This window comes from Primulina eburnea, chromosome 6 (genome assembly GCF_022965805.1).
Source record: "Primulina eburnea isolate SZY01 chromosome 6, ASM2296580v1, whole genome shotgun sequence".
NCBI classification, from domain to species: domain Eukaryota; kingdom Viridiplantae; phylum Streptophyta; class Magnoliopsida; order Lamiales; family Gesneriaceae; genus Primulina; species Primulina eburnea.
In genome coordinates this window covers 38969967-38990724 of record NC_133106.1, presented here as the reverse complement: position 1 = coordinate 38990724, position 20758 = coordinate 38969967, and the positions used below count along the sequence as shown (strand labels likewise).

Genomic DNA, 20758 nt, shown 5'->3' with positions numbered 1-20758 from the left:
CCAGCTGTCTTGGTTTCACTGCTCATGATTTACTCGAAACCGAGATGTAAAGTTCATATTTTCAAAGTTTTATTTGAACTGTTATTACGTAAGATTACAAGTCTACCCGAAAGAATAACTTCAACATTTCTGGTATTTAACTTGTACATATGATGGATGAATTCGAGTATAACATAATACTGGATCGAGTCCGAGTAGATCCCAAGTAATAAGATTGCTCGTTGTCGCACAGACCTTATCTATTGCAGTTTACCCATAGCAACACCCAGTTGAAAAGATCAAGTTTCATACAATTAACATTACACAGGCTATTCTCAGTAGATGCAACTCAGTATATACATCATAAAGACTTATGCTAAGTAAGAAATACGCAAGTAAAAGTGTCGAATAAAGATTCAGCGAGTGGAAGGCAAAGCACGCCAATTGTCAGCAAGAAACATTGCTCTATCAAACGACGTTGCAGAAAGTTGCTGGAGTATAACGTTTTTCACATGAGCTGCAGCCCTCTCGCCAGCCCTCGTTGCCAGCTCTAGGTACACCACAGCCTTCAGCATCTCCCCTTCCTGTCCAAGTAGAAGTGTGAATCTCAATGAATTACATATTCTGATATACTAATATAGATCAGGTATCATGCTGCTACCGAGTGATGGCATGGAGAGAGATAATGAAATGGTCTTTATTTATCTATTATTACAATGAGGGTTGGGAGATTTTGCTTTTACGTGCGATCAAACCCACTCCTTTCCTCTATTGGACGAAATTTATGCCACTGCACCACTAGCGGTGTTGGTAAAATGTGGTCTTTCATTTAGAAAGAAAAAAGATAGTATTCCAATAAATTAGGGGGTATCTACCCAGCTGATGAACCCATGCAAAACAGTGAAAGTATTCTCATGAATGATTATAGAGGATGTCGGCCACGTACGGAAAAGAGACACAATCCATGCTCGAACTGAGCTTTGCTGTGGCCACGATCAGCGGCCCTCTTCATCCATTTTCTTGCTAACCTATGGGATTGTGCTAAACCTTCACCCAATGAGTAGCAGAGAGATGTATTATACATAGCACGTACATATCCCCCTTCAGCAGCTCTCAGATACCAACGGGACTGTCAAAATTAAATAGTCCATAGAGAGAAGAGTCGGAGGAATCAATGTAAAAAAATGAGATGCGTGACTAAAATAATTGGAAAGAAAATGAGATAATTTCAAAAAATCAAATCTAGCAGTATGTACTCCATTGGCCAAAAAATTAGATCAGGAAAGAAAGAAGTAAAGATGTGCCAAATGATACCGCTGCTTGGAGACTTTGTTTAACTCCTCGACCTTGATGTAAGCAAAGTGCAAGTTGGTATTGAGCCCGAACATGGCCTGCGAAGGAAGCCCTGTGTAACCATTCAATTGCCTCTTCCGTGTTCGGAGGATTACCTGCATCATACATGATCTTCAAAACATGATTAACAAAATCAAGTCCATCAGATCTCTGATGGCGAAAGCAATCAAATTTATGTATCATTCGACTAACATTTTGGATTTTTGAAGACTTGTTACGAGGAAAAATGGCTATTATCAACACGAAAGTGGTCAAGACCATTTATCCAAATTTTATCCTTCAGTTCCACGAATCAGTACTGTTTTAATGTGAAGGGAATGGCACTGACTGGTAAAATAAGTACTGGTACTTCCTGGCAGAGTGCTAATATTTTTTTATTTTTCATTCAAGCATCGGACTCTATATATTTGTAGTAAAATAAACGCAGCAATTCGGGACATCGGATAGACAGATGCAAGCTTAAAAGACTTGGACTACTTGGGATATCGTTTTCTCCCCAATCTAAAAATTTCTTCTTTGAAACAACTTGGGTTAAGATTTGCATTTCGATAATCAAACAAGACAACACTGAAAGAGGAATCACTGACATTGCACTTTATTTTCATGTTCATTATCACTAAATGCGTCTATGTAACTATGAAATTTAGCATTCTGGAAAAAAGAAAAGAAAAGATAAGACCACTTGCAAGATCAGTCATTTTTTACCGAACTGAGAATAAAAGGCAACCAAAAAGATTTCTAGCACAACGATGATAATCGGATGCTAACATTTTACCTACATATTAAGTCCACAACACCACCACAAAGGCATGCTAAAATTTTCTTCCTACTCAACAGTCCATCTTAAAATACTCAAAATCATGATCACAAACCGTACATTGGCATCAAAGGAAGACGCAGCAAATATGAAAGCCATAAAATAATCTTGAATTATTCAAAACTCATCAAACAATGGTTTCAGTACACGGACAAGAAGGGAAAGGAAAAAACATTCTGATCCTTCCACAAACAACGGCAATTCTACTTTAATTTTGTGCTAAAAGAAAGTAAAAGGCGACCCCTTGCCTTGCCTTTGATATATACCACTAAAACCACAACAGCAACTTAAACTGTCGCTTGATTTAAATTCAATCCTCCTAAAACTTCATATTGCAGAACGTTGCTGGTATTGAGGCACCGGCAAAGTCCTTTTGGTTCTTCCCCTTTTCATCCATTTCCTTCCAACAATGCATAGCCTCCTTCCAATCCACATTTTGACCCATCCAACCAAACATTCCCTGTCACATTTCTTAATGAGGCAGGAATTTCTAGCTAGACGATAAAGAGCATCAACCAAATTCCAAATTCACAATTCAATTTGAGCCCACGAGGCACGAAATAAATTTCCATAAATTTAACAAGCAACAAAAATATATCAAACTCAAGCATCAAGCCCAAAAAAAAGAAGATAAAAGAATAAATTGATATACAAATAGGGAAAATTTCAAGAAAGGAAGCGATTTTAGACAAAGTACCTTGCAAAAACGAAAGAGCCAAATTACACTGTCCAGCTGGATCGCCAAGCTCGGCTGCTCTTCTATACCATGAAATACCCTCCTCCCTTTTCCCTAATTCCCAATAAATCAGACCCGCATCAACCATAGCAAGCGTAGAGCCACGCGCCGCACCTTTCAAGAAAGAATCCAAAGCCTTGCTCCAATTTGCCTTCATCCCCCCACGCCCATGCTTGAACCTCTTCCCCCATTTCAAGAATACCATAGCCTCGCGCAAGGGCTTAAGCGCGTCCCTCCACGCTCTGCAAACAAGGGAAGCTGCCCTCAAGTCCGGCAAAGAGAATGACGCCATAATTCTCGCGAGAACATCGTAAGGGAGCGCGGAGAAATCGGGGCCTTTGTACAAGGAAGACGGGGAAGATGACGGGTTCGGTTTGGATGAGAGATGGATTCTGGAGGACTTGATGAAATTTGAGGAAGTGTGAGGTTTTTTGATGAAAGGGAGAGCTATGAAGTGAGGGCTGTCCGATTTGCATGGCCATGTCTTCTGCTTCATGAGGATAAGGGGCGGCGATGGGGCGGGCGGCGGCGGCGGCGGAGTTTGGGGGCAGTGGACGTCGGTGGAGCGAGAGGGCAGGGGTAGGGGTGTCACGTAAATTGAAACGTCAGACAAAATTAGAAAGGCCGAAAGAAACCATTTCGGAGTCTTTATTTGGTCTGCCTTTTATAGTAAAACATACAAGGATTTATGTAATTTTTCAGATCACAAATAATATCAAATATTACATTGTAATAATAAAGTAAACATAAATAAATCCATATAAATAAAAGTATTTAGGGCATTGGCATTTTATAGAAACTTGCATAAAACTAAGCAAATGGCTGTTCAAATATCTCATTTAGAGAAGACTTTTTTTTAGTGGGAGCACTAAATAATTGTTATTCATAATCCTATATTGATGACTTGCTTTGCGAGTGGTAGGTGGTCATTTTCTTTTCATGTATGAGATCACATTTTAAAGATGCTTCAACTTAAATATGGTCACTTGAATCATATATTTTCTTATATGTTAGACATTCACGATAATCAACTAAGAAAACAAAGTTGATACAGACAAATACATGTTTCAAATTGATTCATCATTTTAAAGACGAGGAGAAAACTAATGCGGCTTGCGAAAGGAGGAGCATAGAACTGGCCTACGCTACCTTTTTGATCAAGAATATCGCCGTCGATACGCAAGTATCCAAAGGCACCGTCGCCATCTCTGATGTATTTTAGCAATGTAATATGGAGAGTGGGTCTAAAGAAAACTCCTTGGTTTATTGCCACGAGCCTTTATCCCGAGTAAACCCGAGTATTGTCTTTAATCTTTTGCTTGGTGATGCATTTTATTTTAATGTATGTTTTTAATAATACAATTTTTACCATTTTGAATTTGATTTTGGTAGATAATATTCGATTTTATAGCTTTCTTTATCTTGAATGTGATTGAATAGGTTGGTTTAAAGGGAGTTTTATTTTGGTGTGAGTAACTTTCGTGTGATGAATCATTGAAAAATGCACAATAAAATGTCTACATGAATTTTTGTGTCAATTTATTGCAATTTAGAGGTCTTTGTTTAGCTTATAGTTTTCATATTACTGATATATCATAATATAATTTTATGGCTTTGTCACTGATCTTATGAGCTAATATTATAAAAATAATATTTATAAATTTTGGGATTTTACTTTGAATTTATTATATGTTTTCAAGTTTTTTGGCAAATAAAAAAGTTTATACTACTTTCATTTTGATTTAAAAATATGTTTTAATTTATACATGGTTATAAAACCAAAAATAAACAATCATTGATAGTAGATGATTTGGATTGAATCTAAGTTGTCTTTTTAAATTCTAATTTTTCTTTATGCATTTTTGATACATAGTTAGTTTTATAATTAGCATCTTGATTATGATATTTTTTCCTATTATTCTCACTTTACAGCATCTATAAAACAATTTTTTTAGAAATATAAATTGATAAGATGTTTCCTCGAAACAAAATTTGCTCAAATGATGAAAAATTTAAAATTATGTTCTTGTCCAGATAACATCATAGGTGTCATTGTTGACTTCTACTCGAATTCAACCCATCTTAAGGGGAAAAAAATCTACCCGAATACTGGTAATGTTGATGCTATATGTGGGGTAGTGCCCTCACAGGATCTCAGCCATTGATTTTACATGGTGATTAAATTTAGGCCTTTGATCACTTCATGGGGTGTAAGTGTGTGTAAATCTGGGTCTTTGATCACCTCATGGGGGCAGTGTCTCACAAGGTAGGGTGAAATGAACCCGAATACTAGCTATTTTGATCTATTAATAATATTCACGTTTATCAAACAACACTATCTTTATTCTTTTAAACAGATTAGTTTTCAAATTACCAACACTATCCCTATGCCATAAAAATTGCATATATATATTTAATATAATTGATATATTATTATTCGAATAGCAAATAAAATATTCACAAAAAAATATATTTTAAATTGAATTATATTATTATTTTATTAAAAATCACTTATTATTTAAAAAATAGTTACAAATTATGAGTGAAATAATAAATTATATGGAATTAAATAAATTTATATGTAAATTAAAACTCACAAACAAAGGATAGTGACTCGGCATCACGTCCATGATACATAACAGCCGACAAAAATCTGAAAGCCGCTTATAGCTTGCCTCGTTCCTCTTTCAACTCCGCCCCGCACGCGGCGGTCACCGCCGTTAACTACACCAATGTCAGCCATTTCGCCAGCCCCTCACTTTTCTTCTGCATCGTCCAGAAAAATCCAAAATTCGGTTCTCCCCTCTAGAAAAATTAACTCTTCCTTTCGCTGCGAGATCATGAATCCATCTTCTGTTCCCCAGAATTGGACCGTCGACTGCGTTTCTTCAATCGACCCAATTCATATTATAATCAAACCACCGAGTTCATTTCCTTTGGCTTCTACTATGAATTCTTCGCTTAAGAATTCCAAAAGGGTTTGCCTTTTTCATTGTTCTGAGATGAGGGATCTGGCTGAGAGAATAGCCGCTGAATCCGACGCCATTGAGCTTCGTAGCATTAGTTGGAGGTAACATTTTAGTCAATAGTAAATCTGATATCTTTTCTTTCTAGTTCCGTTAAGAGATTTTGTAAAAATGTTAGTGAGATGGGATCTTCAGTATGACCAATAATTGCAGTCTTGTTGTCCCGTATGTTACGAAGAATTTCAAATTTCGGGCTATCTCTTATATTGTTACGTATGCGTCTTAAGTCGCAGCATTCTCATGGAGGGATCCAAATGATTGCCGCCTGTTTTGAACATGAATTCTTTTTAGCTTGATTGAACAAATAAACTAGCATCTTCATTTTATTATGTTGATTTCGTGGGGGTTTGGTTTTTTTGTTTATGAAGAAAATGTTAGGAGACAATGTATTCTCGGACATCGTTTTCTTTGTCTATTTTTAGTTTTTTACTATAGAAACATATTGACGATCTGTAAGGTTTATGCCATATTAAAGTGTCTTATTTAATAGTTCCAACCTAAATCAGGGCGTTTGAAGACGGATTCCCCAACTTATTTATATCAAATGCTCAAGGAGTTCGTGGACAACATGTAGCTTTTCTAGCTTCATTTAGCTCTCCTGGAGTCATTTTTGAGCAATTGTCTATCATCTACGCCCTGCCAAAATTATTTGTCTCATCTTTCACTCTTGTCCTGCCGTTTTTCCCCACGGGAACTTCCGAGCGTATGGAGGATGAAGGGGATGTTGCCACAGCATTTACACTGGCCAGAATCTTGTCAAATATTCCTATATCAAAGGGTGGACCCACTAATTTAGTCATATTTGATATACATGCCTTGCAGGTGGGTACAAATATATTTCTTTGGTGACTCGGTTATTGTTCTCTCATACATTCATAGTATGAAAATGGTGTCTGTAATATTTCAATAAATATGTTTATTCTTAGTGTGACCATTTCCATTTTTTCTTCATACTGCAGGAGAGATTTTACTTTGGTGACAATATTTTACCATGCTTTGAAAGTGGTATACCGTTGCTTTTGAATAGGCTCCAACAGCTTCCCGATTCTGACAATGTAAGATGCTGCTTTTTGGATCTCCTTACAGGAATCGATTTTCATATTATTTGAATGTTCTTGAAATTGATGTATTTTATGATTTACATTTTTTTGTATGATTTCTCGGCACTAATTTTCTCATACTTCTGCAATGATGACAACCGAGTTGACCTTCTCAGAAGTAGCTCTTGTGAAATCAATCAACCCATTTAAGAGATGAGCTGAAGTCAATCAACATAATTTTAATTTTAAATGTTGCCAGTTTCTTTTTCCTCTGCCCAGATCACAGTTGCTTTTCCGGATGATGGCGCGTGGAAACGTTTTCACAAGCAACTTCAGCACTTCCCAATGGTACTAGTTTTTAATTAACTTCGATGAAAAATGCCACTTGAGCATCATGATTCTTTGGCAATAATTAATTTTTTATCTTAATTTATATATTTTATATTTTATCCTTGAGCTTATAAATTCATGTCATGGCTGCAGGTACATACAAGTGGTGTCTCGGTTCTCCATTTTTCTTTTATATGAACTATGGTGCATTAAGTTGGCATGACTTAATTTGTTTGGTTCGATTGGCAGATTGTTTGTGCCAAAGTTAGGGAAGGCGATCAACGAATTGTACGCCTAAAAGAGGGAGATCCTGAGGGCCGCCACGTTGTGATAGTGGATGACCTTGTGCAGTCAGGTGGCACTTTGCTAGAGTGTCAGGTTAGTGACAGAAGTTAACTGCATTAAGTAGAGTTATCTATTTGGATATTTCGCCAAACACACTGGAAAAAAGATCCACGACACACAGATATTCAGTCATTCTTGTTGTCATCATATTTTCACACTTGTAGTCATTACTCCTCGGCAATCTTCTTCTTATACACAGCTAGATGATGTTCGTGTGTTTTCATTCACGGCATGCAATTTGGATAATCTGCTTCAAACGAGGCAAATCGTTGCCAAAGTATCTTAAAATCTTGTATTTGCTGCTTGTGAGAGTGAAAAATTGTGATACATTTTGTTAACTGTGCAATCCTGGTAATATGTGATTTATCAGAAAGTGCTGGCCAAACATGGAGCAGCAAAAGTTAGTGCCTATGTGACGCATGGAATTTTCCCAAACAAGTCGTGGGAGAAATTTGAACATGATGATGGAGGTGATTACATTTCAAAAGTTTTCATTTTATGTATGTTGAGCTTTCATTTAACATTTTCATTAATTTGTATTATTTCTTTACAATCAAGGCGTGGTCTTCGCCTTTGCCTTGAATTCTCTCTTCGTGGTGCATATTTGTAACGCATCATTTAAAGTTCACTCATGCTTTAATCTCTTCAGCACACCCTTCGACCGGGATGACGTACTTTTGGATCACAGACTCGTGCCCACAAACAGTGAAGCAGGTTAAAAACAAAGCCCCGTTCGAAGTTATAAGTCTTGCTGCTGCTATAGCATCCACGCTTCAGGTTTAGTAGTTGGTCCACGGAGTCGTCCCTTCTCTCTGCTGCGGTGAGTTCATCTAGAGACAAGGAAAGCAAAACCAAGGCTTCGTATCCCGGCGATTTTTTTTGGTATTGTATATTATGTGTGGAACTATGCAGCAGGTGCCTTACTAGTATTATTATTATTATTCTTTGCTTGGTAAATAAGAAGGCCAGACGTCAATTTTTGTTTTTAAATAAATTTTTTATTACCTTTCATGCGTAATTTCCCAAAAATATTTAACTCGTGTATTTTTTATTTTATTTTTTGCGTGCGACGATGGGGATGCTTTAAAAAGTTATTTTATATGCATCCGTTGAGATTTTCAAGCTACAATGGTTCCACCCAACTTTAGTTTTCAATAATTGTGTATCAGACCATTTTGATTTTGTAGAACTAAAAAGCAAATATTAATGCGAAAACAGTGGGGAATAAAATTTATAAATGCGACACTGGACAAAGTATTTCGCGACTCTTCTCTGGACTATCTATATAAACCGCATCGGCTCCTCCTTTTCCCCCCAGTTTGAAAATTCGGAAATGGCGGAAACACCAGTAGCAACTACCTCCTCGCTTATAGATCAATGGAATATTCATTACGCACGATTCGTGAACTACCGCTCCACCCTTGTCAACCACACCCATCCTTCTCTCACGCCTATCTCCGCCGCCTGGAAAAATCGCCACCAAGGAGGCACTTGGATCACCACCTTGTCCGCTGCTTCACTCAAGCTCATATTCAAACGAACTGCTGAGGGCTTGGATGACGTAGTTCTAGTCATTTCTCTTCGATCTTGCGTACTTGTAAGTTGAACTTTCTTCTGGGACAAATTTTGTTGTATCACCGGTGCTCGAATCAAATCAATTGAAACGTGTTGTGAGCATTTAACTCGATTTAGGTGCTTGAACGAGGTCAATCGACCTCCAGCTCATTGATTTCCTGTAAATCTTTATGAGATGTTGTACCTTGTGATGTTGTTAATGTACGTTATTTCAGGTGCTTGAATAAGATTGAACAATCTACTGCCATTTAAAATGCCGCAATATCTATATCTTTTAGCTTGCCAATTTTCTGTTCTTAACTTAATTTGGCTCGATGTGTCCACATTGAACGGGAAAGACATTGTCCGTGTAAGTTGTAATTGACAATGACAGAATTGAACTTGGTGCTGCTTATATGTTACTTTATGTAATCTGTCCACAGAAAAGGATACATAAGTTCACAATAACAAAAGTTATTTGGGGTAATTATTTGTGGTATCCTAATCTCATCGCAATATTTTTGGCAAAGAATGGCTCAGTTTGGATTTTACTGACAATTAAATCATAGGTGCCATTTTTTTATTTATGTGAGCCCAAACTTTCGAATTCAAGGCATGCAAAATTCTCTAAAATTTCTAATTTGATGCATGTGATCCAATTATGACAGCCTGTGTGCATTTTTAGTTGTTTCAAAGGAAGGTATATTTATAAGAAAAATTCGATTGTGATGTTTATCACCTAGAGTTGGGGATCCCTGCCATTACTCTCGTTCTCTACTAACAGAAGTGTAACCGATACTTTGTCCTCCAATTCTAATAATACCATGGTCGAGCATGGATAGTGTAGTGTCCAATATTTAGTGAGTTTGGTATGGATATGATTAGGTTGTCTTACAGGAAGAACATCACATCTCAAAGGTGTATTTTTCATGGCCTCAAGTTTCATGTGTGTCTGGGTTCCCCGCAAGGGGGAGCAGGGCTGTTTTTGTGAGCTACAAAGATGGTATTGGTCAGGCAAGTTGCTGGCACTTGGACACTCTTAATAATTTTTCAAGGATTCTGTGCTAAATTTTAGAATTGCCCTTGCGTTAATGTAAATTCAAGTTTATGCTTCTCTGCAGATTCAGAAATTCGCACTGCATTTTTTCACCGTCTTTGAAACAGAAAAGTTCATGGATGTTCTGAAGGTAAATATGGCACTATCAATAATTTTAGCACCTGAAACTAGTTGTTTATTTCCACTTGGTATGAAAATTTCGAATCAGGAAATTTTTGCAAATGGAAGTCCTCGACTGCTTGAATACCCTGGAATTAATTCTGAAATATCATCCCAGGCCGAGGTATTACCTTTTGATGGACCCAGGTGCAGGTTAGTAGCATGATATAACCTTAACTTCTCACTGTTCTTTACAATGAACTTTTGTCAACAACGAAGAAGAGTAACAAGTAGAGGTGGACCCAGAAAATTCAATGACAATGAAAGTGCATCAAGGAGTGATACTTTTAACTTAAAAAAAAGCCCAAATAAAATTTGAAGACACTTAGTTGGATGGTGACCGGGCAAGGTTTACCTCTGGTTATATATTCTTTTACAAAATGAGGTCTGATGCCATGCTTATATAGTATCAGGTCTGACGGAGATTGGCAGCTTACGGCATCAGCAGAAACCAGTTCCCCGCTGATGCCTCCAGTTCTTGAATCTAATGCAGTTCAAGAACAATTTGCACCTAAAACGATAGAACTTCGGGAAGCCGCCGAGACAATTGCGTCATTTCCTCCCAGTTTCCTGCAGTTGCTGAATAACTGTAACCCTGCAGTTGATGAAGGTACTTTGCCTCATTAATGATAAGCTTACCATGCCCGCAATTGTTTTGTTAATTCTAGTCCTCTGGCTTACTGTTGCCTGTTAATCATCTGTGTGCAGCAAAGCCTATACGACATGAGAAAGATCTTAAAACCCAATTCATGGTACACCCTCCACCTTTTTTCATACAATACTCTCTCCTTTTTGCAGATTCCATGTAAAACCATTACTGCAGTATTAATTAGTTATTATCTTTCTTACAGCGATACCTAGAGGGAAACTCATTACAAGGTATGATTTTAGAGAAGCAATCATCTTCTTTCGAAATGTTTGGTCATCGAAGGAACGTGCAAAAAATATCTGAAATAAAATTTCTGATTGATCAAAATCTTATGGAGTTGTGCCTAACTACCGAGAAAACATGGCTTCCTTTAACGAATGGTTTGGTTTGATCTTATAAACATGACAGAGATAATCGCAACTGTTGAGGACGTCATCAACGAATTGGGATATGATATCGCTCTGTAAATGAAGCTTATTAAGTGACACCGTGGTTCGATACATATAAGTCTACGGTAACTAGTTGTGCTCTTTCATTCACACCCAGATTTACATTGACGAGGGAATACGGTCGGTTGGATAAACTGCAAATAAGTGCATCGAAGACAAAATCATGGATATATTTTTACTTCCTGGGAATCCCTCTGGTTGCGCATGATAGTCATTTCAAGAATATTGAGTGCTTGGTTTTGTTACGCTCGTTGGTCATTGTTCTAATTTGCATATTCAGCATCAGCATGGTAACCCCGACCACTGTTCAATTCTGTTTTCCTTGCCAACGAATTTGAATCTTTAGTTCGTTGCATGGCATACTGATTGTGTGCACTGTAATGCACAATAATCTCGATGTACAAATCTCAGATACAATAGAACCGTCATGTCCATGATAACTGAAAACCAATGTTGAAGACTTGGTCTTCAGTTATCATTCCATAGTCAGAAATGGCAGTAAATGAAAATACCATATTTCAATCAGTTAATCTGAATCAACTGCACATGTAAATTTGTTTCTACGACCCCACCTTGTTGGGGAAAATGTGAATATCTCAATCGATTAGACGTTAATCCACGCTCTAAATATTGACAAAAATTGAAGGAGAAATAAAAAAAATGGAACACAACGCATTAATATTTAATGGATACAAAATCACACCACCTTAGTGAATAAATTAATGACACTCATGGCTTCTTCTCGACAATAGCCAGCAGAGTGCTGCTCAACTTCTGTATCTCTACGGTAAAGTGATCCACCTCCATGGAAGAAACACCGAACTCATCAAGCCCATCTTTGCAATCCGAGAAAGAAGTTGCAGACAGGTAAACTCTCAAAGAAGAGTCAGGATCATTCTTAACGAATCCAATGCAAGATTGGATGTTATCAGTAAGGGATTCGTAAGCTTCATGGCATGTGCTGTCGATGGACTCTTTTGTCTGTGGCTGAAAACCGGATGGCAGCTTGGAGCCAATGGTGTCGGCTATCGATTTGGCGGCTTTGGCCTTCTGTAGGGCGGCATTGAGCACGTTAGTCATGGCTTCCTCCCAGGTTTTGGCTCCCTTTGCTAGAGAGGTGCAGAAGGTCTTGTCATCTGCGGTTTTGCAGAAGGGGTTAACGGCAGTGGAGGTGGCAGAGGAGATGAAGAGGGCGGTGGCGATAAGGGCTACTGAGAAAACAATTGTGGTTCTTGGTGAAGCCATTGTTTCCAAAGGGGGACTTTGATTATTATTTCTTTTAAAAAGATTATAATGTATCTCGATTATTCGTCCTTTGAGGCGTTTGAATGCCAATTAAGGACGTAATATTAAAACGGTGATTGGGTTTGTAGTTTGGTTAAATAAGTATTGTAGGAGTTGAGGCTGCGTTATTTTCTCGTTTGCTTTTGGTCTTTCGTGAGTTTCCTAAATTAGGTGCGGCTTTTATTCGAGTATTAGTAATTGGTGTGTTTTTGGTTTCCACTTTTGGGCCTTGAAGTTCGATTAGCCATTTCTTTGATTCGTGGAATGGAATAATTCTCGTAACAGCAATAGATAACGTAACTCGTGGACTACTTGAAGAGGATCCAACGAATATGATATATTTAAGCGTAATAGCTACAAGAGTTTCTCATCTTCTTCATATTTTACTTAAAATTGAAATCTTAATTTTTGTTATATTATAGATACAAAATATCCCAGTTGAATTTTTTTCCCCTAATTGGTCTAATATCTTAATATTAATTCCTTCGTCTCGATTAATCAATTCCTAAACTTGCAAATTCAAAACATGTTAAAAAGATGGAGGCAAAAACTTGTGTGAGACGGTCTCACGGGTCGTATTTTGTGATACAGATATCTTATTTAGGTCATCCATGAAAAAATATTACTTTTTATGGTAAAAGTATTACTTTTTATTGTGAATATCGATATGATTGACATGTCTTACAGATAAGATTCGTAAAACCTTCTCACAAGAAAACTATTCCTACATAAAACCCTAAACGTCTTGCAATGTGCTTCCTAGTACTATATATATATATATATATATATATATATATATATATATATATATATATATATATATATATATATTTGATGTATGGAGGAAACATCACGTGTGGCATAAGAAGAACTTTTTCGGACGTATGAAACTAAGAGCCCGTTTGGTATCAAAAGTTTTTTGATTAAAAAAGTGTTTTTTTAAGTTGGCTTTTAAAAGTGTTTTTTAAGTAAAAGTTGTGTTAATATTGTGTTTGGATGAATAGATAAAAAGCACTTTTTAAATTAATAAATGTGTTTGGATACATATCATTAAAGTGCTTTTTTAACTCATTAATTTAGGTTATTGAAAAAGCTAGTGGAAAAAATTCTAAAATAGGGCTTTTAAAAAAGCTCTATTTTCAACTTAAATAAGTGCTTTTTTAAGCACTAGAAGCCCACCCAAACAAGTTAAAAATTAAAAAAACACTTTTTTTAAAAAAAAAAAACACTTTTTTAATTGTAGCTTCTTATACCAAACGGACTCTAAATCACATTTCATCTAATATAATCAGGCAAAAATGATTTGTATCAGAAAAATTAGGAGGCACGAATCATATTCCATGTGATAACATAAAAGTCACGAAGATAGAAACCATATCTAAACCGATCATCTATTAATAATTCGAAAATTACAACTGTATATTGTGAGTAGGATGGATTATTTCTAAGAAATATACAAAGATCAATTCCTTTTTTCCCCACTTGTTTTGGGGTCAATTAATTTCCAGCGTAAAAATGACCAGAGAGATTCTCCATTAGGGCCAACTGCATGTTCTCGGATGGTTTCCAATGGCGTTTCCTTTGATTTATGAACCAATTGTTGATTTGCTTTTGATCTAATCCTGTCGATTCCGCCAACAATATTTTATCCGCCTCCTGCACATAAACATAAAGCTTTAGTCTCCCTATCCCTATAGTGGTTAATCAACAAAAATAAAGTAATAGAATATGGGATACCAACCGTTGGATACGGCCATTTGGAGTGAACATTCCACCATTCTAGCAACATTTGCCTAGCCTCCTTCGGTAGTTTTCCTTTCTTCTTCTTCTTAGAAAACTCTTTCTTTAGACTACTAATATGGCTACCATACCTTTGCAAAAGCCTGTCCTTGAGCCCGCGATCTTCGCCCTGATTCTCTATCTCACCTCCGCTTAAATCCTCTTCCGACGATAAGCCCCCATCGTCTAAAATAATAAACTTAATTGATCAATGCAACTACTATCATGAGATTTGATCTCGCAAACTAATGTTTTAACAGACATTGGACTCGAATCGGTTGTGAATCAATCTTTGGGCAAGTATAGTAGGGTGTGTGTCAAACATAAAATCGTGTTGGTTTAATTCCCATGTTGTATGAACACATTTAAATAATGAAGAAGTAAATTCAAGTGATGTATTTTATTTTGACATACTGTAAATTGTGTGAAAAAAGGTAGATTAGTGCTAAAAGAAACGGCAAGCATCAGCATGGGGCCTCGATCTCGACATGGACACCACAGTACCAATGGGGTTCTACGAATGGGCCCAAATTCAAGGACTCCAAACTTAAAATGCACGCCCAGACAAGATTCCCAATTACTGCTACCCCACAGTACAATGGGCACGACGTCCAATGAAAATGTTTGATTTGACAATATTAATGCAAAAATCTGGAAAGAAGATAGTGAATGTGGGCCGGGCCTTCAGCGTAAATCCCGGGCGTCCATGTGAAAATTCGACCACCCGCCTTACCCGGGCTTCGACAGCCCCTCGTCTCTCTCCCCCATCTTTTACGTAACCAGGCATGCCTATATCAACTCCTCCTCCATTACAGGCTAAAAAGATAAATCGAGCTCAAAACTTAAAAATATTAATAATAATAATCTATTTCAATGATAAAACATCATGAAACTCTCAACCATATTAGACGGACATGTAAATCATTGGTATTTGAGCCAATTAATTGCCACTAATACTAATTACTATTATATATGAATGAATTTGACACTCCATGCAGATGATAAATTCTCAATTCAAAAAGTGCAACTTTCTCTATCCATCCAACACATATAAATGTAAAAGACATGTGATTTAATAACAGATCCCAATCTTTATCAAAAAAATAACAGATCCCAATCATACTTAAACCACATACAAATACACACTTCGCTCTCAATTATTTATTAGAGTTTAGAAAATGAAAACTCATCAAAGATTCTAATAATCCCTAAAACAACACATTATGTATAACAGCATCATCAAAACCCCATTTTATCTAATTTATTACGTCGTCAAAAAAAAATATCAACTTTACAGCGTAACCATCAGCTAGGACGATCAATGTTAACATCAGTTTATCTTCTGTTAAAGAGTCCGTTTGGACTGATGGATCTTCAAATTTTAAAAAGGGTTTTTTTTCCTTAAAAAAACTAGCGGATAGGCAAATTCATTCTTAAAAATGCTTAAATAAGCATTGTTCTCAGAATCAAATATACGTTTTATGATCCTAAATCCATGCAAGATATCTAAATATTTCTAGCTAGAGATACTCATCTTTTCATCTTCCGCAAGTAAATTATCTTTCTATTTACAATAAAATAAAATCGTTTAATTATATTAACTGCATGCTCAAAAAGAAGACACACAGCGCTTTCACTTCCCAACAATTAGCAATGAAAAACACTTTCCAAAGTCTCGTTTCTCGTATTTCATGCCAACAAATAATCATTGGAACTTTAAATTACTCTATCACAAAAGTTATATATATATATATATATATATAATATATATATATATATATATATATATATATATATATATATATATATATATATATATATAGAGCATAGCACCACAATTCAAGAACCAAAATTCATCCATCGAAAGAGTAATATAGTTCAAATTTTCTTTATAATTTTTCCATTCTCTCTCAAGATTTATATGCTGCAACTCTTTGTTTTCACGCGCACATTAAATCACAAATAGGGTTCGAAACACGATCAAGATTGTTGGTACTAAACTAAACGTCCTTAACTGGAAAACGTGAGATATTACATCACCTAAACCTTGAAAAAATAAACAAATGGTAAATCCATTAACACAATGGTCAATAAAACCCATTTTCCTGAAGATTCATCATACTACCCCAAGAGAACCTTGATCTGCTAGATTTTATTTCAAGATTCGGAACTAATACATTCTATTATATATCTTGAAAACACCATTCATTCATTCTTTAATTTTTTTTAGAAATTCAAGGTGAAGTAAATGATGCTGGTGAGACCAACTCTAATGATAATTATATGCCAAAGCACTGCAACAGAAGTTGATCTTTTAAAAAACATAATCTTTAGAATTATGTTACTTGGGTATAAAAACTAATCCTTGAAAATTGATAGGGAAAGGAACCTAATCAAAACTCCAAAAGAAAACCCAAGACAACAGAAAAAGGAGACGTGTGCCCACAGTTTTGCAGTGTTTTTTTAAAATGTAGATTACGCCTCGACTTTTCGTTTAACGTTTACTCTTAACTGTACAGACAAAAAAAAGAGAAGACATGTTACAGTAACACTTAACAGACATTCCATAAATAAATTAAAATATATAGATCGGCAATGTCTGGAAAACAGTTGTGAATAAAAAGTTATCACTTGCTATCTATTACTATTATTATAAATTATTAAAAACTAAACAAAAGCAAGAACTTTGAGAAACACTGGCAACCCACAAAGTTAAGGGTTTTATGATTCTTGTAGGATGATTGATTTAATCGGGAAACCCTTTCGTTTGTCAGGGTCAGATTTCTCTACGGAATCTAAATACAATACAAACGCATGGACATTAAGGAATTAAATGGTTTCGTTCATAAACTACACAAACAACCGAGAGAAAAGGCACAAAACTGTGAGTGTTGAGAGAAAACTCATGAATATGGGATTACCTATGCTTAAATTGCTGAGTTGGGTTTCAATATTGTTTAGAAAAGATGTAGCTTCTTCAAACGGCTTTGACAGATCCGAGTTGTATTTCGTTAGTATGTCACAATATGTTTCCTTCAAAAAAAATAAGAATCATTTCAACGAGCGCAAACGATGGAATTTACTGGTGTGTGTTTAGTGGATGTTTTTGAGAGAGAGAGAGACCATAAACTCATCGAGTTCAGGATCTATTCCTATGCACGTTGCAACTGTATCTTGTCTGTATAAATCCTTTTCTCGCCGGATTTCGTCCAGTAGACAAGCTATCTCGGGAGGAACTCCAACCTTCAGATGTAAGAAGACAAACACAGTTTAATAGAAATTTTCGGCTGACTTCAAACTTCTGCTTATACAAATAATCAAATTAAATATTTTTTAAACAATCCACCAAAAACCCATGATTTTTATTTGGAAATCATCACACAAAAACCAACAAAACCATGATCAAATATGTACATCAGCTATCCATCAAGAGATCGAGAAGTCATACAAAATAGAATCAATTCTCGAAAACACGTACGGGAAAAACAAAATTTTCAAATTATTTAAACCTTCTGGCAGTCAATATAGGCGTCAAGTAATTTTGGGTAAAAGGGATGTGAAGCGATTTTGGCCTTAAGCGCCCTCGAATCAGCCTGTTCATTTTCATCATCTCCTTCTCTTTGATTCTGAACATTCATGGAAGCTGATTCAGATGGCACTGAACTATGGAATCCCAATCCTTCCGATCCATACCCCGGAATTCGGTGGCGCTGGTCTGCGGAGTAAACAAAAGAAGGGTAATAATATTGGTGGTATTCAGCTGGAATTATGAGATTCTCGGGAGACATTAAAGCCTTGTCTGCGTAGTCATGATCGGTGTTTGTTGAGTGAATTCCATATATTTCATCCATATACTGATTTAGAACTCGTAAAATATTTCCACTGCAGTGAAAGAATATGTGTTTGAAGAATCTTCACGCAACACTTTAGCAATAAATAGATGATCCTTTCGTACTCCGAGGAAGAAAACTAAAACAACAGGACTGTTCGGAGTGTCAGAGTTCTCGATACAGCTGGTAGCGGCGGTGGCTGTGGCTGTGGTGGAAGGGTCATGGCCGTGACTTGGTGCTTATATTTTTCGAGAATATAATTAACCAATTGTGAGAGAGATCGAGGTTTGGGGCTTCAAGCTGCTTGAGGGAACTATCATTGAAATTATTTTTTTCTAATAAAACCCTTAAATTGATGATTTTCAATTATTTATTGAGTTATCATAAACATTGTTTATATAATGTTATCGTTACTCACAAAACTTTAAAAACTTAGTTAATGAATTAAAACATTATTTATATATTCATGTTATCGTTACTTAAAAAAACTTAATTAATAAATTAAAATCTTGAATTGATATGTAATATAATATCAAATAAAAAAACATAATATTTACATAATCTAAATGTAATTTTCCCAACAATATATAATATAAATATATAGGGATTTGTTATTGAAAATATCGAATAAATATTAAATGTCTCCAGATACAAAATTCTTCAAATTAGTTCGAATATTGATCACTTTCGATTTTATCTACTAAAGCTAATTATTATCATACACATGTACAGATACATTATGCAACATCCATGTCATTAATAGTTCATCTTTATTTTGATAATTATAAAAATATAAATTAATCAATTAAGTTAACGATGGTTCAAATTTTTTGAAGTGATTTTAATTAGTTATCAGTAAAAAAAAAAAAATTTAACAAATACTTTAAAACGAGGCTCTATATATAACAAAAAAAAAACATTTTTTTAATGAAATTCTGCACCTAAACAACTACATTTTTTCTAAAATAATTTTTTTCAAAAAAGTATAATTTTAGTTAAAATAAAATATATAAATTTCACGTTTCCCGTCACTTTATATAAAGTTTTATTGTATAATATGTAAAAATCGAGATTCGATTGTTTTTATTTTTATTTTACTGCTACTAAAAATTAAATGGTTGGGTGAGTTTAGAAAAAAATAAAAGTAATATAAGCAAAGCTAAGAAGGAGCAAGTTGGGGGGGGGGGGGGGCAATGTTTGATTGACGGATTGATTTGATTTGACTGATTTGATTTGATTTGATGTGATATGTTTGCAGTTAAAGCTGAGAGCAGCATTCATTCTCCCATTACCTAATAAACCATTTTTATCTACTTTTATTTTTTTACTCTAAATCATATTATTATTTTCATACATTATTGTTTTTAAAGATTATTAATATAATATCAGCTTCTAACCAATATATTCTTATGCTAATTATAATATCAACTACTATTTTTTAAAACAGTTTTGTTTGAGGTTTATAACTTCATTTTAACTTTTATATCATGATATGTGAAAAAACATGAATTTATTTTTTAGAACGATCAGCATTCATGATCCATATATTTTTTCACTCGTAAATTGAATATTGAAACGGATACTAAATTAAGGGTTATGGATGTTGAATTGATCATTGCGATTTTTGAGAAAAACATTATTAAAGTACAATAATTATTTCGGTTTGGTTTAGCGATTGAATCATGACGATTATATTTTTGTACGATTTAAAAAAATTGAGTTACACCATCACCACCAGCTATTATATTGTTAATTATAAGGTCTAGAATTTTATAGAGTATGTCTATTGTGATACGGTCTCAAAAATCTATTTCTGTTATACGTGTCAACTCGACTTATATTTAAAATTAAAAGTAATTTTTTAGCATAAAATATAACACTTTTTCATTAATCGGGTGTGTTTGGAGATACGTCTCACAAAATTGACAAGTGAAATATCTCACGATAGTTTTTGTGAATTTTTAATGTTGAAACCCTGAGACTTGTTGGTATCAGGTTCGAGTCTCCTCGATTTCGAGTAGTTTTAATAATTTATTTATATAGAATAGATTTAATTTTTTCTTTGTACTTTTTTGTCTGAGATAAGCAAGTCTCAGGCCCACGTTAAAAGTCTCCGTAATTAGTAGTACAGACAGTTAGATTATATTTTTGGTAAAAACTTGTGTGAGACGGTCTCACGGGTCGTATTTGTGAGAGAGAACATTTATTTAGGTCACCCATAAAAAAATTATTACCTTTTATGCTAAGAGTATTACTTTTTATTGTAAATATGGGTAGGGTTGATCTGTCTCACAGATTATGATCCGTGAGACGGTCTCACATGAGACCCACTCTATATTTTTATACTATTAAAGAAATGTTTTTGTGAATT

General features: G+C 35.2%; 4 protein-coding genes across 7 annotated transcripts; 2 read left to right on the top strand and 2 right to left on the bottom strand.

Moving 5' to 3' along the window:
• Positions 1-269: 269 nt before the first annotated feature.
• LOC140835220 (F-box protein At1g70590-like) lies at positions 270-3526 on the bottom strand. The gene is made up of 4 exons (XM_073200677.1): positions 2847-3526; positions 1294-1427; positions 926-1108; positions 270-563 (listed from the first exon to the last, which is right to left on the bottom strand). Exons 1-4 carry the CDS (start codon positions 3379-3381, stop codon positions 396-398), a joined length of 1020 nt encoding a protein of 339 aa, XP_073056778.1. The 5' UTR covers positions 3382-3526; the 3' UTR covers positions 270-395.
• A 1985-nt stretch (positions 3527-5511) lies between these two features.
• Positions 5512-8637, top strand: LOC140835218 (ribose-phosphate pyrophosphokinase 4). Of its 2 annotated transcripts, XM_073200672.1 has the most exons (8): positions 5512-5955; positions 6418-6733; positions 6871-6966; positions 7231-7299; positions 7531-7659; positions 7826-7903; positions 7997-8096; positions 8276-8637. In XM_073200672.1, the coding sequence occupies exons 1-8, from the start codon at positions 5618-5620 to the stop codon at positions 8407-8409; spliced, it is 1260 nt and encodes a 419-aa protein (XP_073056773.1). In that variant the 5' UTR covers positions 5512-5617; the 3' UTR covers positions 8410-8637. The 2 variants fall into 2 exon arrangements, with proteins under 2 accessions (XP_073056773.1, XP_073056774.1); XM_073200673.1 differs by lacking the exon at positions 7826-7903.
• A 121-nt stretch (positions 8638-8758) lies between these two features.
• On the top strand, positions 8759-12305 carry LOC140835219 (protein POOR HOMOLOGOUS SYNAPSIS 1-like). Of its 3 annotated transcripts, XM_073200676.1 has the most exons (8): positions 8759-9223; positions 10078-10194; positions 10302-10367; positions 10446-10549; positions 10804-11006; positions 11105-11148; positions 11248-11275; positions 11454-12305. In XM_073200676.1, the coding sequence occupies exons 1-8, from the start codon at positions 8864-8866 to the stop codon at positions 11510-11512; spliced, it is 981 nt and encodes a 326-aa protein (XP_073056777.1). In that variant the 5' UTR covers positions 8759-8863; the 3' UTR covers positions 11513-12305. The 3 variants fall into 3 exon arrangements, with proteins under 3 accessions (XP_073056777.1, XP_073056776.1, XP_073056775.1); XM_073200675.1 differs by having other exon boundaries at positions 10810-11006; positions 11248-12305; XM_073200674.1 differs by having other exon boundaries at positions 11248-12305.
• Positions 12306-14063: 1758 nt separating this feature from the next.
• On the bottom strand, positions 14064-18734 carry LOC140835217 (homeobox protein knotted-1-like 6). The gene is made up of 5 exons (XM_073200671.1): positions 18067-18734; positions 17681-17800; positions 17479-17590; positions 14520-14743; positions 14064-14434 (listed from the first exon to the last, which is right to left on the bottom strand). Exons 1-5 carry the CDS (start codon positions 18406-18408, stop codon positions 14276-14278), a joined length of 957 nt encoding a protein of 318 aa, XP_073056772.1. The 5' UTR covers positions 18409-18734; the 3' UTR covers positions 14064-14275.
• Positions 18735-20758: the final 2024 nt, after the last annotated feature.

What these genes read in the sequence shown, in the direction of transcription:
- LOC140835220 (XM_073200677.1), bottom strand. Translation starts at nt 3,381, where the DNA reads ATGAAGCAGAAGACATGGCCATGCAAATCGGACAGCCCTCACTTCATA. An exon ending in AACAAAGTCTCCAAGCAGCG is followed by an intron (nt 1,109 to 1,293) that starts GTATCATTTGGC and finishes TAATTTTGACAG; the next exon opens with TCCCGTTGGTATCTGAGAGC. An exon ending in ATGGATTGTGTCTCTTTTCC is followed by an intron (nt 564 to 925) that starts GTACGTGGCCGA and finishes CTACTTGGACAG; the next exon opens with GAAGGGGAGATGCTGAAGGC.
- LOC140835218 (XM_073200672.1), top strand. Translation starts at nt 5,618, where the DNA reads ATGTCAGCCATTTCGCCAGCCCCTCACTTTTCTTCTGCATCGTCCAGA. An exon ending in CTTCGTAGCATTAGTTGGAG is followed by an intron (nt 5,956 to 6,417) that starts GTAACATTTTAG and finishes AACCTAAATCAG; the next exon opens with GGCGTTTGAAGACGGATTCC. An exon ending in CGAGGCAAATCGTTGCCAAA is followed by an intron (nt 7,904 to 7,996) that starts GTATCTTAAAAT and finishes GTGATTTATCAG; the next exon opens with AAAGTGCTGGCCAAACATGG.
- LOC140835219 (XM_073200674.1), top strand. Translation starts at nt 8,864, where the DNA reads ATGCGACACTGGACAAAGTATTTCGCGACTCTTCTCTGGACTATCTAT. An exon ending in CTCTTCGATCTTGCGTACTT is followed by an intron (nt 9,224 to 10,077) that starts GTAAGTTGAACT and finishes GTTGTCTTACAG; the next exon opens with GAAGAACATCACATCTCAAA. An exon ending in AGTTCATGGATGTTCTGAAG is followed by an intron (nt 10,368 to 10,445) that starts GTAAATATGGCA and finishes ATTTCGAATCAG; the next exon opens with GAAATTTTTGCAAATGGAAG.
- LOC140835217 (XM_073200671.1), bottom strand. Translation starts at nt 18,408, where the DNA reads ATGGATGAAATATATGGAATTCACTCAACAAACACCGATCATGACTAC. An exon ending in CCTATATTGACTGCCAGAAG is followed by an intron (nt 17,801 to 18,066) that starts GTTTAAATAATT and finishes TTACATCTGAAG; the next exon opens with GTTGGAGTTCCTCCCGAGAT. An exon ending in ACTCAGCAATTTAAGCATAG is followed by an intron (nt 14,744 to 17,478) that starts GTAATCCCATAT and finishes TTATTATTTTAG; the next exon opens with ACGATGGGGGCTTATCGTCG.